The sequence below is a fragment of the Nicotiana tomentosiformis genome, chromosome 12, assembly GCF_000390325.3.
Source record: "Nicotiana tomentosiformis chromosome 12, ASM39032v3, whole genome shotgun sequence".
Taxonomy (NCBI): Eukaryota; Viridiplantae; Streptophyta; class Magnoliopsida; order Solanales; family Solanaceae; genus Nicotiana; species Nicotiana tomentosiformis.
Window position 1 is genome coordinate 9,440,384 of NC_090823.1, and position 11,911 is coordinate 9,452,294.

Here is an 11,911-nt window from a genome sequence, read left to right on the forward strand (position 1 = left end):
TTTTTTGATATATGTAACAAGAAAAGAGTAATTTGATTAGAAAATGATAGCCAATTTAAAATTTACGGTATTATTATTCAAACTGTAATAACTTGACCATTTAAGTCTCCAAGATTATTTTGAATGTCAACTAAACATTTCAAACTGGAACTGCTAAAACAATTACCTTTAATTCTAGCACTTAATGATAAAAGTCTATAAAAAGAAAAGATATAATTGGTACTCCTTTAAAAATATTTATTTCTATATTTTCAGGTACACTTTTAATGACACATTTTTTTTCTTACGTTATAAAAAATATGTCATCTTATTTAATATTATTAACTAATGAATTATTAACGAAGAAAAATGCAAATTTTTTTGTTATTTTCAAGTTGATCATGTTTAAATATATTATGAGGATTTTTCCTCCTTAAATTTAACGCTAAGAAATTACCAAAATGTGTTTCCTCGTAAACATTTGTAAAATGTAAAAACCAGCTCATCGGACGAATTGAACACATGCGTTATAATAATCAAAAAGCACAATTAAGATCTCAACAACGAATTTTCATTTCGTTTCATATTTTTTTTAATCAAAACAGTTTCTTTCCCCAAATCGAACAACATTTCCCCCCCAAATCACCTGGAAAACCCTAGAAATCTCAAATTTTGATCTGATTTGGTGGCTATTATCGTAAACTTGGATCATTTCTGATTAGCAGCCATGCCAGTGGCGGCTTCAGCAATATACTTTTTGAATCTTCGTGGCGATGTACTTATTAACCGCCTTTATCGCGATGATGTTGGGTATATTCTCATTTTTTTGCCCAATTTTAGTTATTTGTTTGACACATTTCTAGTTTATTTTGATTTATAGAATTAGTTTAAGAGAATTAATTGTTGATTTTTGAATTTTGATGAATAAATTAGAGTTTGCTGCTCGAAAGGTTTTTGTAATGTATGGTGCTGTAAGCTCAAAGTTGGAACCTTTTTTCATTGTTTGTATTGCTGTATAAGAAAAATTAATACGATATAAAATTTTGCCTAACTGTAAGTACTGCTCCCTGTGTAAAATTTTGCAATGCTATAGCAAACTTTTTTACGACTCTGACCATGTTTAAATTTTGGTTTAGCTGTATAACTAATGTAATATCTGTATTTTTGGTACAAACTCACTTCACTGAAGTCATAACTCACTACATTTCTCTGTTATGTTTCTCATTTAACTATAAACCTTTTTAAATTTTATCAGAGGGAATATGGTAGATGCTTTCCGGATGCATATAATGCAGTCAAAAGAACTTGGTACATGTCCTGTCCGGCAGATCGGAGGCTGCTCTTTCTTGTACATGAGAATTAGCAATGTCTATATTGTGATTGTTGTTAGCAGCAATGCAAATGTTGCATGTGCATTCAAGTTTGTTGTTGAGGTAACTCTCGTCTTGCTTATCAGAATCTTACTTGTGCACTTACTGATGATTCCAGTCTCAAGCACTGCTGTTTATTTGTTGCTAGGAAAGCTTTCATCTTATCTTTTTTCTTTTTCTTTTTTTTGGGGGGGGGGGGAGGTTATTGGAGAAGGTACATTTTTGCACTCTGAACATCCGGTTTTTGCTGTTAAGTTACAGACGGGAAGTATTTTGTTGGGTAATATGGAGTTGTGCTATGTTTTCTTTTAGGTTCACTAAAGTGACAAATAGTAGTCTTTGGTTGCTATTAAAAGGAAACCTTTTTCAAATGAGCAGTTTTATATATTTGTCTTATGGGATAAAGTTTTGCATATCCACAGTCAGATTTTTAATCTTAGTGAATGGCAGCCCGTGTGTTGTTTTGGGTACTTGAGGGGATTGAGACAGGGGGATCCGTTACATCTCATGCTTTTCATTCAGGTAATGGAAGCCTTGAGCACAATGATGGATAGAGAAGTGGGAGGTGGTTTCCTGAGGGGCAACGCTCATTGAGGTTCCATAACGAGAAGTAGACATCACTTTAGTTCTGTGATGTAGACATTAACCGGCTGAGTTATCTGAGGTAGATTCTTATGTGGTTCCAGGTAGTTAGGAAGTGTGAGATCATTTTGATAGGTGATGTGGCGATATTGAAGATCTAGCACAACTGCTCAATTGCGGGGTTGGAGCTCTTTCAACTGCTTATCTCAATTTACCTTTGGGTGCTCCCAACAAAGACCAAACTGTATGGAACTCGGTGATTGAGAGAGTTGAGGGAAGGCTAGCAGGCCGACAAAAGAGGTACCTTCCCAAAGGGGGGAAAGAAGTACCAATATACGAGCACTATGTCAGCATTCCTACTTACTTCATGTCTTTGCTTAATGCACTAGCCAATATCTTAGGTAAATTGGGAAGGCTTCATAGGAACTTTCTATGGGATTCAACAAATGGGGAGAGAAAGTTCCACTTAGTAAGGTGGGAGGATGTTATGTCTCCAAAGGAATTTGGGGACTGGGGGTCTAGGGGTGAAACATCGCATAGTTTTCAATAAGGCTCTAAGGATATTGGTTATGGAGATTCTCTATGGAGGGAGGTGATAGTGGAAAGGTATGGAGTAGTGGAATGGGGATGGAGGACTAAAAATATCACACTTCTTTTGAGTGTGGACTTTGGAGGAATATTATGTAGGGATGGAAGATTTCATCGGCAACATAACTTTCAAGGTCGGGGATGGCAGTAAAATCAGCTTTGGAGTCACAGATTTTGAAACTCACATTTTCGAACATTTGCAGCTTCTCAAGCCAGAAGGAGCCGATAGTACGACATATCCAAAGGTTACAAGGTGGGGGGGTGGAGGAGGAGCCTTCAAGACTGGGAAGTTGATGAATTCCAAGGTCTAGTTGAAATGCTTTACAAGCTAAGTACATCACACATTATTCAATGGAGATGAGGAGCAGGAAGCGATGAATTGTCTTCACTGAAGTCGTATCATAAACTCTTAGTGAGGGAAGAATCGAGTTTTCTGCAATTATCGGTTTGGAATTCCCAGGGCACCAAAAAAGGTGTGCTTTTTTACTTGATTGGCAGTGTGAGGAGCAATCCTGAGAGCCGAAAATTTTAGTAAAAGGAGGATTGCATACGTTTGTTAGTGTTTTATGTGCAAATTAGGTGAAGATGTTGATCTCCTCCTCCTACATTGTCAAGTGGATACTTGCCCGTGCTGTGAGATGTTGAGATGCTTCAGGATTCAATGAGCACAGTAAAAGGATGCACTCGCTAGATGGACTTTTAGAAGGAGATTTCTGAGAGCGTGGAACTTGTGCCATTGGCACTCATCTGGGTCTTGCGGATGGAGAAATATATAAGAGCTTTTGAAGGGGCAGCGAACAAAGATGTATATTTGAGGAATAGCCTCTTTTTCCTTGTTTCTTTTTGGGGCACTCGGAGAGCTCCAGTTTGCATAGAAGATTTGGTGTTGTTCATAGAAAATCATATTATGTTGTAGATTCTCTACTTTTTGGTATACTGCTTGTAACCCATTATTAAAAAAATTATTTACCTTATCAAAAAATGTATTTGTCTTATGGATAAGAAGCATTTCGGTACCGATATAGTTTCCAATGCTTTAGTTATATAGAATTAGTGGACCTTTCCTTAAATGTACTAATACAATCTGTCTTATAAAGGAGCATTTCTGGTACTCCATAAGAAATGGAGGTTAGAAACATAATGGCATAACCATGACTTTATTGCCTAAATGTGTTTTTCTGTTTGTTGTTCTATAAGTGATTCGTTTTTACCACATGATTAATAGAACTGCAATCTCCAATTCTCTCGCAGGCTGTTACATTATTCAAATCATATTTTGGTGGTGCCTTTGATGAAGATGCCATTCGTAATAACTTTGTTTTGATTTATGAGCTATTGGACGGTAAGCCTTTCATAATTATTTAGTTTCTGACATTTCTTATCTGGGTTTGACAAACGAAAACCTTTTTTATGGAATAACCTTTTATGTGCATAATAGTAATTGATTTTTTTCTTTGTTTGTATAAAAACACAGAAATTATGGACTTCGGTTACCCTCAAAATCTTTCACCTGAAATCTTGAAACTCTATATTACTCAGGAAGGTGTTCGGTCATCCTTCTCATCCAAGGTTAGTTATTTTACGTGCTTGCTTCCATATTATGACCAAAGCGGGTTGAAAAGTAGATTGAGATTAATCTTTCTGTTTGATTTACATTTATAAAATTCATTCTTGAGATATATCATGGCAATGAGAGAAAAGAGGAATTTTGAGTATAATATCTATCCCTTTCTCCCTTCACAATTGCACACAATCCTGCAGCATGTAGATAAGCCAGTTCCAAATGCAACATTACAAGTTACTGGTGCAGTTGGTTGGCGCAGGGAGGGTCTTCATTATAAGAAGAATGAGGTGGTTTATTTGCTATCTTTCTTAATCTCTTAGATCTTTTATCTTCCCAAGTATACCTGGGTTTTTGATGAAACTTCTTACATTCAACAGGTGTTTCTGGATATTGTGGAAAGTGTTAATCTCCTTATGTCTTCGAAAGGTATAAAGTTTTGTAGTTTGGTGGATGTTTTTTTCATTCTTCTCTTATTTTTCTTCCATTTTTGGTTCTCGATTGATATATAACATTTGCAGGTAGTGTCCTCCGTTGTGATGTAACTGGGAAAATTCTCATGAAATGCTTCCTTTCTGGAATGCCTGATCTGAAGTTGGGCTTAAATGATAAAATTGGTCTTGAGAAAGAGTCACAGCTCAAGTCCCGTCCTACTAAGAGGTAGTGTCTGCATAATTATGTGTTTCATCCGTTGTGATTATGTCAGTCTGACATACCTTGTTGAGCTAGTTGTTTCAGGAAAGGTCACTTGAATGTTTGTGAACTCTAGGTTACCATACTCATTCCATTTCTTTCCTGGAGAGTTTGGTTCTTTTAGTTCTTCAAAGTCTAGACTTGATCTCCTCAAACACGAACCAATTGAACTTTTTCTTTCCCTGTCATAGCACCTCGTCGTGGAAAGAACATTAATGCTAAAAAATGGAACGAGGGATGAGTAGTTTTAGGGAATTAATAGCAACCTTCTGAAACTGGTAGGTCTGTGCATCGTCCACTGACAGTAGGTTTATATGTTCAGCATTTTTCTTCTGAGTAATAATCGTGTATTACGAGATCGGTAATATATCTTTATAGGTGAGACATACACTACCTAACCTACACCGGATGTTATGGTATCCTCTTGAATATTTCAGAAAAGAATAAATGCTTTTGAATGGAAGAAAGAGGCTTCTACTACTTGTAAAATGTGCTACTTTCTACATATAACTGTTTCACGATTCCTAAGATTTAAAAGCTATAGTACATAGACGTAGTAATAGTTATTGCCTGAGAATTTGGCAGTTCTATTGCATTACATGAAAGTGGGATTTCTGGTGGATTATAGGATCTTACAAGTATAGAGCATCTATTTTTGCAGGTGCCTTTGAGTATGTGTTTGTAAATTTTCTAAGGGTTACCTGATATCAGTTAACCTTATAACCTTAAAGAGTGAAGATAACAGTTCACTTCATGCCATTCTGCTTTTTTCAGTTGGTTCTCCATTTTCTGCAGTTTTGTAATGCTAACTGTCTTCAGACTTTGTGATTATCTAGCTGTATGGACTCCATATTAGTTTCAGCGGCTGCATGTTTAGATAGTTATTTCTGTTTTTAACACGGTATATTTCTCTGCCGCTCGGTGCAGCGGTAAAACGATTGAGCTCGATGACGTTACTTTCCACCAGTGTGTAAATTTGACAAGATTCAACTCAGAAAAGACTGTCAGCTTTGTACCACCTGATGGTGAATTTGAATTGATGAAGTAAGTTCATACTTCCTTCTGTTCATCGTTGTTTTTTGGGCGCTATTTTTTGTTCTCATCTCAAACCAGAAGGCTGAACTGCAGTTCTTCATTTGTTCTAGTAGTAAAAATCTGAACGTCCTTGAAGTGTTGCTTCATGTCAAATTAGATTAATAGTACAATAACTATGGCAGCACAACTATCAAGTGTGTCTGTCCCAGAAATTGTTTTCGGTATGTCATGGTAAGAAGTCCGTTATTGTTGTTACTATTATTATTAATGCTGTTTTTCTTAATAACGGTGGTGAAGGGGAGCCTTGGCGTAACTGGTAAAATTGCTGCCATGTGACCAGGAGGTCACTGGTTCGAGCCGTGGAAACAACCTCTTGCAGAAATGCAGGGTAAGATTGCGTACAATAGACCCTTATGGTCCGACCCTTCCCCGCGCATAGCGGGAGCTTAGTGCACCGGACTGCCCTTTTTTTCTTAATAACGGTGGTGTCCCACCCAGTTTGTGAGCACCATGACTAATCCACCAGCCCGAAGGAAAGAAAAGTTTCCAAGAAGGAAAGAAAGTATATGGTAGCTTGAATTCTTTCCGTAAGAGTTAGCACTCTTTTCTAGAACAAGATTTTCTTCTCCTATAAATTGGAGGCTTTCTTACCTCAATGCATCAATATTCTTGATAATAAGAATCTCTACAATTCTCTCTCTATATCCTTCCATCTCCTTTTATTATTTTATAACAAATTTCCTTTTTAGACACCTCGTAGAATATTTTAATTATTCTGCAAAAGTCAATATATATATACCTTTCACAGCTGCAAAGAATTTAAGTTTGAATCATGATTTGATCTTTTCACTGCGAAATATACACTCAGGGATTTTAAAGTGCATTTAGTATCTTCTTTTGCTATTACCAAGATAATTGAAACTCAAACCGCTCTGATTTTGTTTAAAACTGAATGTCTTGGTTTCTATTATTTGGTGTCTCAAATTAATGTCCTTTTCTCCTAAAAATGGAATATTTACTTCTAGTTTTATGCATTCAAGAACTTGATGGGTCCTGTTAGCTACATTCCAATATCCCAACAAATCAAAAGTATTCTTTCTCCTCCTATTGCTGCCAATCTGTTCATGTCCCCACTCGTAAGTAATCATTTGTGTTCCAAACTCTAAATAAGTTGGGAAAAGTTAAAAGTATTATATAACAGTTTGAAAGTTCTAACAGAATATTCAATTTGAGAGAAGTATATGAAAAAAATCCTTTCTATCTCTGAGCAATTTAAATTGAAATAGTGTAACCTTTTAAAGTGACGAGCAAGTCTCCACTCTATATATCATCTACATATTTTTTATCATTTAGAAAGTTATGACCAGTCTATAAGGATTGTGTCTGGGCTTTTAGGCTCAAAATATGTAGGCACCTTGATTTGGAAGAAGTTGCAGATTATACTCATATTTATGGCCATACTCTTATATAATAGCACCTGAAATTTGTTTATCTTCAGGTACCGTATTACTGAAGGAGTAAATCTTCCTTTCCGGGTATTACCAACTATCAAGGAATTAGGTCGTACACGTATGGAAGTGAATGTTAAGGTTTGATATGGAATGTATTTCAATTCGAAGCATCTGTCTTATTTGATTTACTGTTGCTAACCTTGTGTTGTTTTTCAGGTTAAGAGTGTGTTTGGTGCAAAAATGTTTGCTCTGGGAGTTGTCATTAAAATTCCAGTCCCAAAGCAAACTGCAAAAACAAGCTTCCAGGTGACATCAGGGAGAGCAAAGTATAATCCAGCCATTGACTGTTTGGTGTGGAAGTGAGTATGCGATGGCTTAATCATGGTTGGCATAATTTTTTACCTCCATTTGATTTATTTCTTGAAGATATGGTCAAACCTTCTTTTTCATCTGACTCACCTTTAGACCAGATACCTTTGCAAATTTGACATATTATTGAAACTTGATTAATCTGTCTGTTTCTTCAATTAAAAAGCTTGATGTCTTTGGTTTTTATTTATTTATGGAATCCTCCTCTTTATCACTAGCAAATAAAATTTACATGGAGGTTTCGGCGTTCCTTACCTCCTCAAGAAATGGGGGATTGAAGGGGGTTCTAAAGTTCCGTGTATCAGACACTATAAAGGGAAGGACAACTCTGTTCGTCAATTAAAAATCCTTTTAAGGATGTACTCCATTACAAATGAATCAATTTATTGTGAAAATATTGAAATGAGCTGATTTGGATTAGTCTTACCTTGTATAGAAACTGGGATAATATTTTGTGTGCAGGTTTTCTGTAGATTCTGGTAAATTCATCTTCTAGCACATCTGACTTGATTGGCTTGCCTTTTGCATGGCTGAGTGGTCTGAATTGCATACTTTTTTTTAATAACCGAGAAACTCTCGATGGGTAGTGTCGCACGGTTCGAAACTCGGTGGATAATGGGCCCGCCCCTCTACCTTCTCCACTTGAATACTAGGCTTTGATCAAAGCTGTGACGTGCCTCTAAACCACGCATCCCGAGGTGTGCTCTTACCACTAGGCCAAAGTCCTGGAGGCTTGAACCACATACTTTCTTAAGTTGCTATAGGTGATCTCACAGATGCTATTGTGTCTTTAGCCATAATTGTTTATTATTTGAGCTGGTGTTTGTGGAATCAGGAGTCAATCTCAAATATATTAGTCTTCTCAGTAATCAACATAGTTGTATCCATTAGTTGCTTCTGGAAAATCCCCGAGATGGAGCTTCAGATTTGGCCAGCATGTCATTTTTGCCAATTTGGAATGAAAGGAATTGTGACTTAGAAAAAAGAATGGAATGAAAGGAATTGAAGGATATTTCAATGGATTGAAAAAAATAAAACTAAGAAATATAAAGAGTTTGTTCTCTTGTGCCTTTGGTGTAAAGAGGATACGCTTTGTAGACATAATCGTGTAGGGTTGTTAGGAGGTGAAAAATAGCCTAAATGTCCATATTGTATATATTTATGGCATCGGCCTGTTGGGTTATTAATGAAATCATTTTGACTTGTGCGGTTCTTCAACCGAATTATGCATAGAAATTCACATCTCTTTCATCACTTCAAATTCTCCCACCAGCAGAATATCTTGGATCATCCTAGCAACATTTTTTTTTTTTTTTTTTGAAAATGCACCCTAGCAACATTCATAGTCACTTAATTAAACTTTACAGATCTGTTTCTATTACTAACCGATAGAAAAAATCTGTTTTTATTACTATCTGCTACTTGGTGTTGTCAAAACTAAAAGAACAGAGAAGCGCCAAGTTTTAATAGGGCTTATAGCGCTAAGCACAATTAAAGCGCTGAGAAATCTAGTACATGTTTGTGTATGTATAATGCAAAAAAAAACTAAAAAAACACAAACAACAATTATTTGGATGGGGAGATATTCTCGTCCATATTAATCTGTAAGTTTCCACATCTAATCTCTTTGTTTTTCACCGTGTTAATGTTTTTGAAAATGACTACCCACAATTAAGGAGCTTGTTTTCCGAAACTCTTCATCTCTAGATAATAATGCACGGTTAGTACTGCTCCATTTTGTTCAACCTGGAGCAATTGAATTATTTGTTGCCGAACCATTAGCTTAGGGTGTGCCTATCACATGTATCTGTATTTACTCATGTATAATGTCTGTGTGCACATGCTATCACAGGTATTTACACAATCTATACCTATGGATGCTTTCTTTGTAGCAAGTAGAATTGCGTAGTGCGTACAGTTTCGTCTTAGTAAATTTGTTTATGTAGAATGTAGCTCATCTCTATTAAGAACAATATGGTATTTTCTTTGCATGAGTTGCTTGCCTCCAAGTGCACACTTTGTTACAACTTCAGGGAGAGTAGGAGAAGCCAATGTTTACACTTCTCGTCCCATTGTGACTAATTGGAGGAATTGAATTAACCTAAGATCAGTTGTGTAAGATCAGATAATCTGGCAAAAGGAGGATCATTTCACTAGGTCCTGGATTTATGTAGTAATAGATGGCTCAATTGCTTGAAAATTCCTGTGCTGTTTTTTTCCTTCCGAATTCTTCTATTTTATGCTTATATTTCAATATATATACGACTTCAGATTTCCAGGTCATTGTCGAGCATACAAGTGTTTTTACTTTCATTTTTCTCTGTATCTAGGAGTTTATTGTTAATACAACTTAATTATACAATGATCATTATTGTTCGGAACACAGTTATCTGTTTTTGCTGCATTCTTCTGCATTAAATCTAGTTTTTCCGAGAATAGAATTTTCAATATGGACAATGTGGTGCAGGATAAGAAAATTTCCGGGGCAAACTGAGTCGACATTGAGTGCTGAGGTTGAGTTAATTTCGACAATTACAGAGAAGAAGTCCTTGACTCGGCCGCCAATTCAGATGGAATTTCAGGTAAATATTTGCCCTACCACATGATAACTGTGTTCCTCTACAGTTTGTATTTTTGGCATGATAACTTGTTTTATTGTGGTTTATTCTATTTGTTCGAGAGCTCATTACCAGTTCCTTGTTCGATGCAGGTTCCCATGTTTACAGCATCTGGATTGCGTGTTCGGTTTCTCAAGGTATGTTTGGCAAAATTACAATTCAATAGTGCTTTTCTTTGGTATGAAATTCAGCTTCATGTGGTTAGCTCCGTGCAGGTGTGGGAGAAGAGTGGCTACAACACAGTTGAATGGGTTCGTTACATCACTAAAGCTGGTTCATATGAGATAAGGTGCTAAGATAAAACAGCTTATGTGAGTTTGAGGCGGTTGTAGATTGATGCCCAGTGTTAAAGTAATATGTTCGAAGGATGCAATCATACCAGCACTTACGCACCAGATTCTATACTTTAAATGTGCTTGGGCGAGTGTAGTACTAGGATGGATGACCTTTAGAGAGTTCTCGTGTTTCGTTCCTTTGCTGACTCCGACTAGTTTGGGATTGAGGCCGAGCTTGATCATTTTCTCTAATTTTTTTGTTGTGGTGAGTTCTTTATGAGGACTAAGAAGAAGCCTTTAGTTAAAGCTGGCATAGTCCTGTTGTTTCTATTGTTGGTTTGTTTGATATTGTTCCCCACACAAATTACTATATCATGTCTGGTTCCTGGAAATGAATTAGAAGCTGTTGTTAGTAATTTGGTTCTGCAGCCACAATTTCTTCCCATCATTTTTCTTTCTTATCTTATATGTTTACTGAGCAAATTTAACCTTCCATTAATTGAAATTTGTTCTATTGGTTCAATCATCTATGGATTATCATACATTATTGGACTCTGTGTTTTCTTAATGAATCTTATTTTGGTTTTATTTATTCAATTATTTGGAGGTATGTTATGTTGTTAAAATTCTTAAAACTGTAACCTTCAAAATGATTTAGAAAACAAAGTATGAAAAACATTTTACATTATTAACAGTGGTTCAAGGAGCAACATTTTCAAAGACAATACCTAGTTTAACAGACAAAGTGGCTATAAATAACACTATGAAATACATGCGATTAGCCAGGAAGAATTGGGCAAATAGCCACTTTCCCAATTGCTATTTAATATTTAGCCACCATTTCAAAACTATTCAACATTTAGCTATCTTTTAATGTAGAAGTAAAATCTGGACAAAAGTACTTTTAGCTAAAGTACGGGAAAACTTCAGCACAATGTGTCGGTGTTCCAAGTTTTTACATGTGAGGAGTTTGAAATGTGCAATTCAAATTCTAGGAAAAAAATTGATAGAGCTTGAAATGTCTTCAAAATAAAAATGACTTCTCGAATGATTTAAATTATATACAATGATCACGATAAGATCTTTTTTTATATATTTTATTTATAGTTTGATTTATGATAGTAAGTTGGTTATTATTTTTCTCAGATTATTAATTAATATTTATAATTTTTTTAAAATTATAATTAGTTTATAAGTAATCTAGCTATACAAATATTTTATACATCAAGTGTCTGAAAACACACTAATCCAACTAACCCAAATTCACAACCCATTCTTGTGAAAACGAATCTGATAAATTTCTTCATATTTAGAGCTCAAAAGCGAGACCTCTAATTATTTAAACTTATTCATAAAACCCTAAAATTCCAAACAACCTTCTTTCCCCTCT

At 35.6% G+C, this 11,911-nt stretch overlaps 1 protein-coding gene across 1 annotated transcript; it reads left to right on the plus strand.

The window, feature by feature from the left end:
* Positions 1-538: 538 nt before the first annotated feature.
* On the plus strand, positions 539-10,937 carry LOC104108631 (AP-2 complex subunit mu-like). Its single transcript, XM_009617712.4, has 13 exons — positions 539-789; positions 1,235-1,412; positions 3,771-3,861; positions 3,994-4,088; positions 4,281-4,370; positions 4,461-4,509; positions 4,602-4,740; positions 5,701-5,817; positions 7,307-7,397; positions 7,476-7,618; positions 10,096-10,210; positions 10,339-10,383; positions 10,462-10,937. Exons 1-13 carry the CDS (start codon positions 707-709, stop codon positions 10,540-10,542), a joined length of 1,317 nt encoding a protein of 438 aa, XP_009616007.1. The 5' UTR covers positions 539-706; the 3' UTR covers positions 10,543-10,937.
* Positions 10,938-11,911: the final 974 nt, after the last annotated feature.

Excerpts from the sequence above, each read along its gene's own strand:
- LOC104108631 (XM_009617712.4), top strand. The coding sequence starts at position 707 with ATGCCAGTGGCGGCTTCAGCAATATACTTTTTGAATCTTCGTGGCGAT. Across the intron at positions 3,862-3,993 it reads GATTTATGAGCTATTGGACG|AAATTATGGACTTCGGTTAC; the intron begins GTAAGCCTTTCA and ends ATAAAAACACAG. Across the intron at positions 4,510-4,601 it reads TCTCCTTATGTCTTCGAAAG|GTAGTGTCCTCCGTTGTGAT; the intron begins GTATAAAGTTTT and ends TAACATTTGCAG.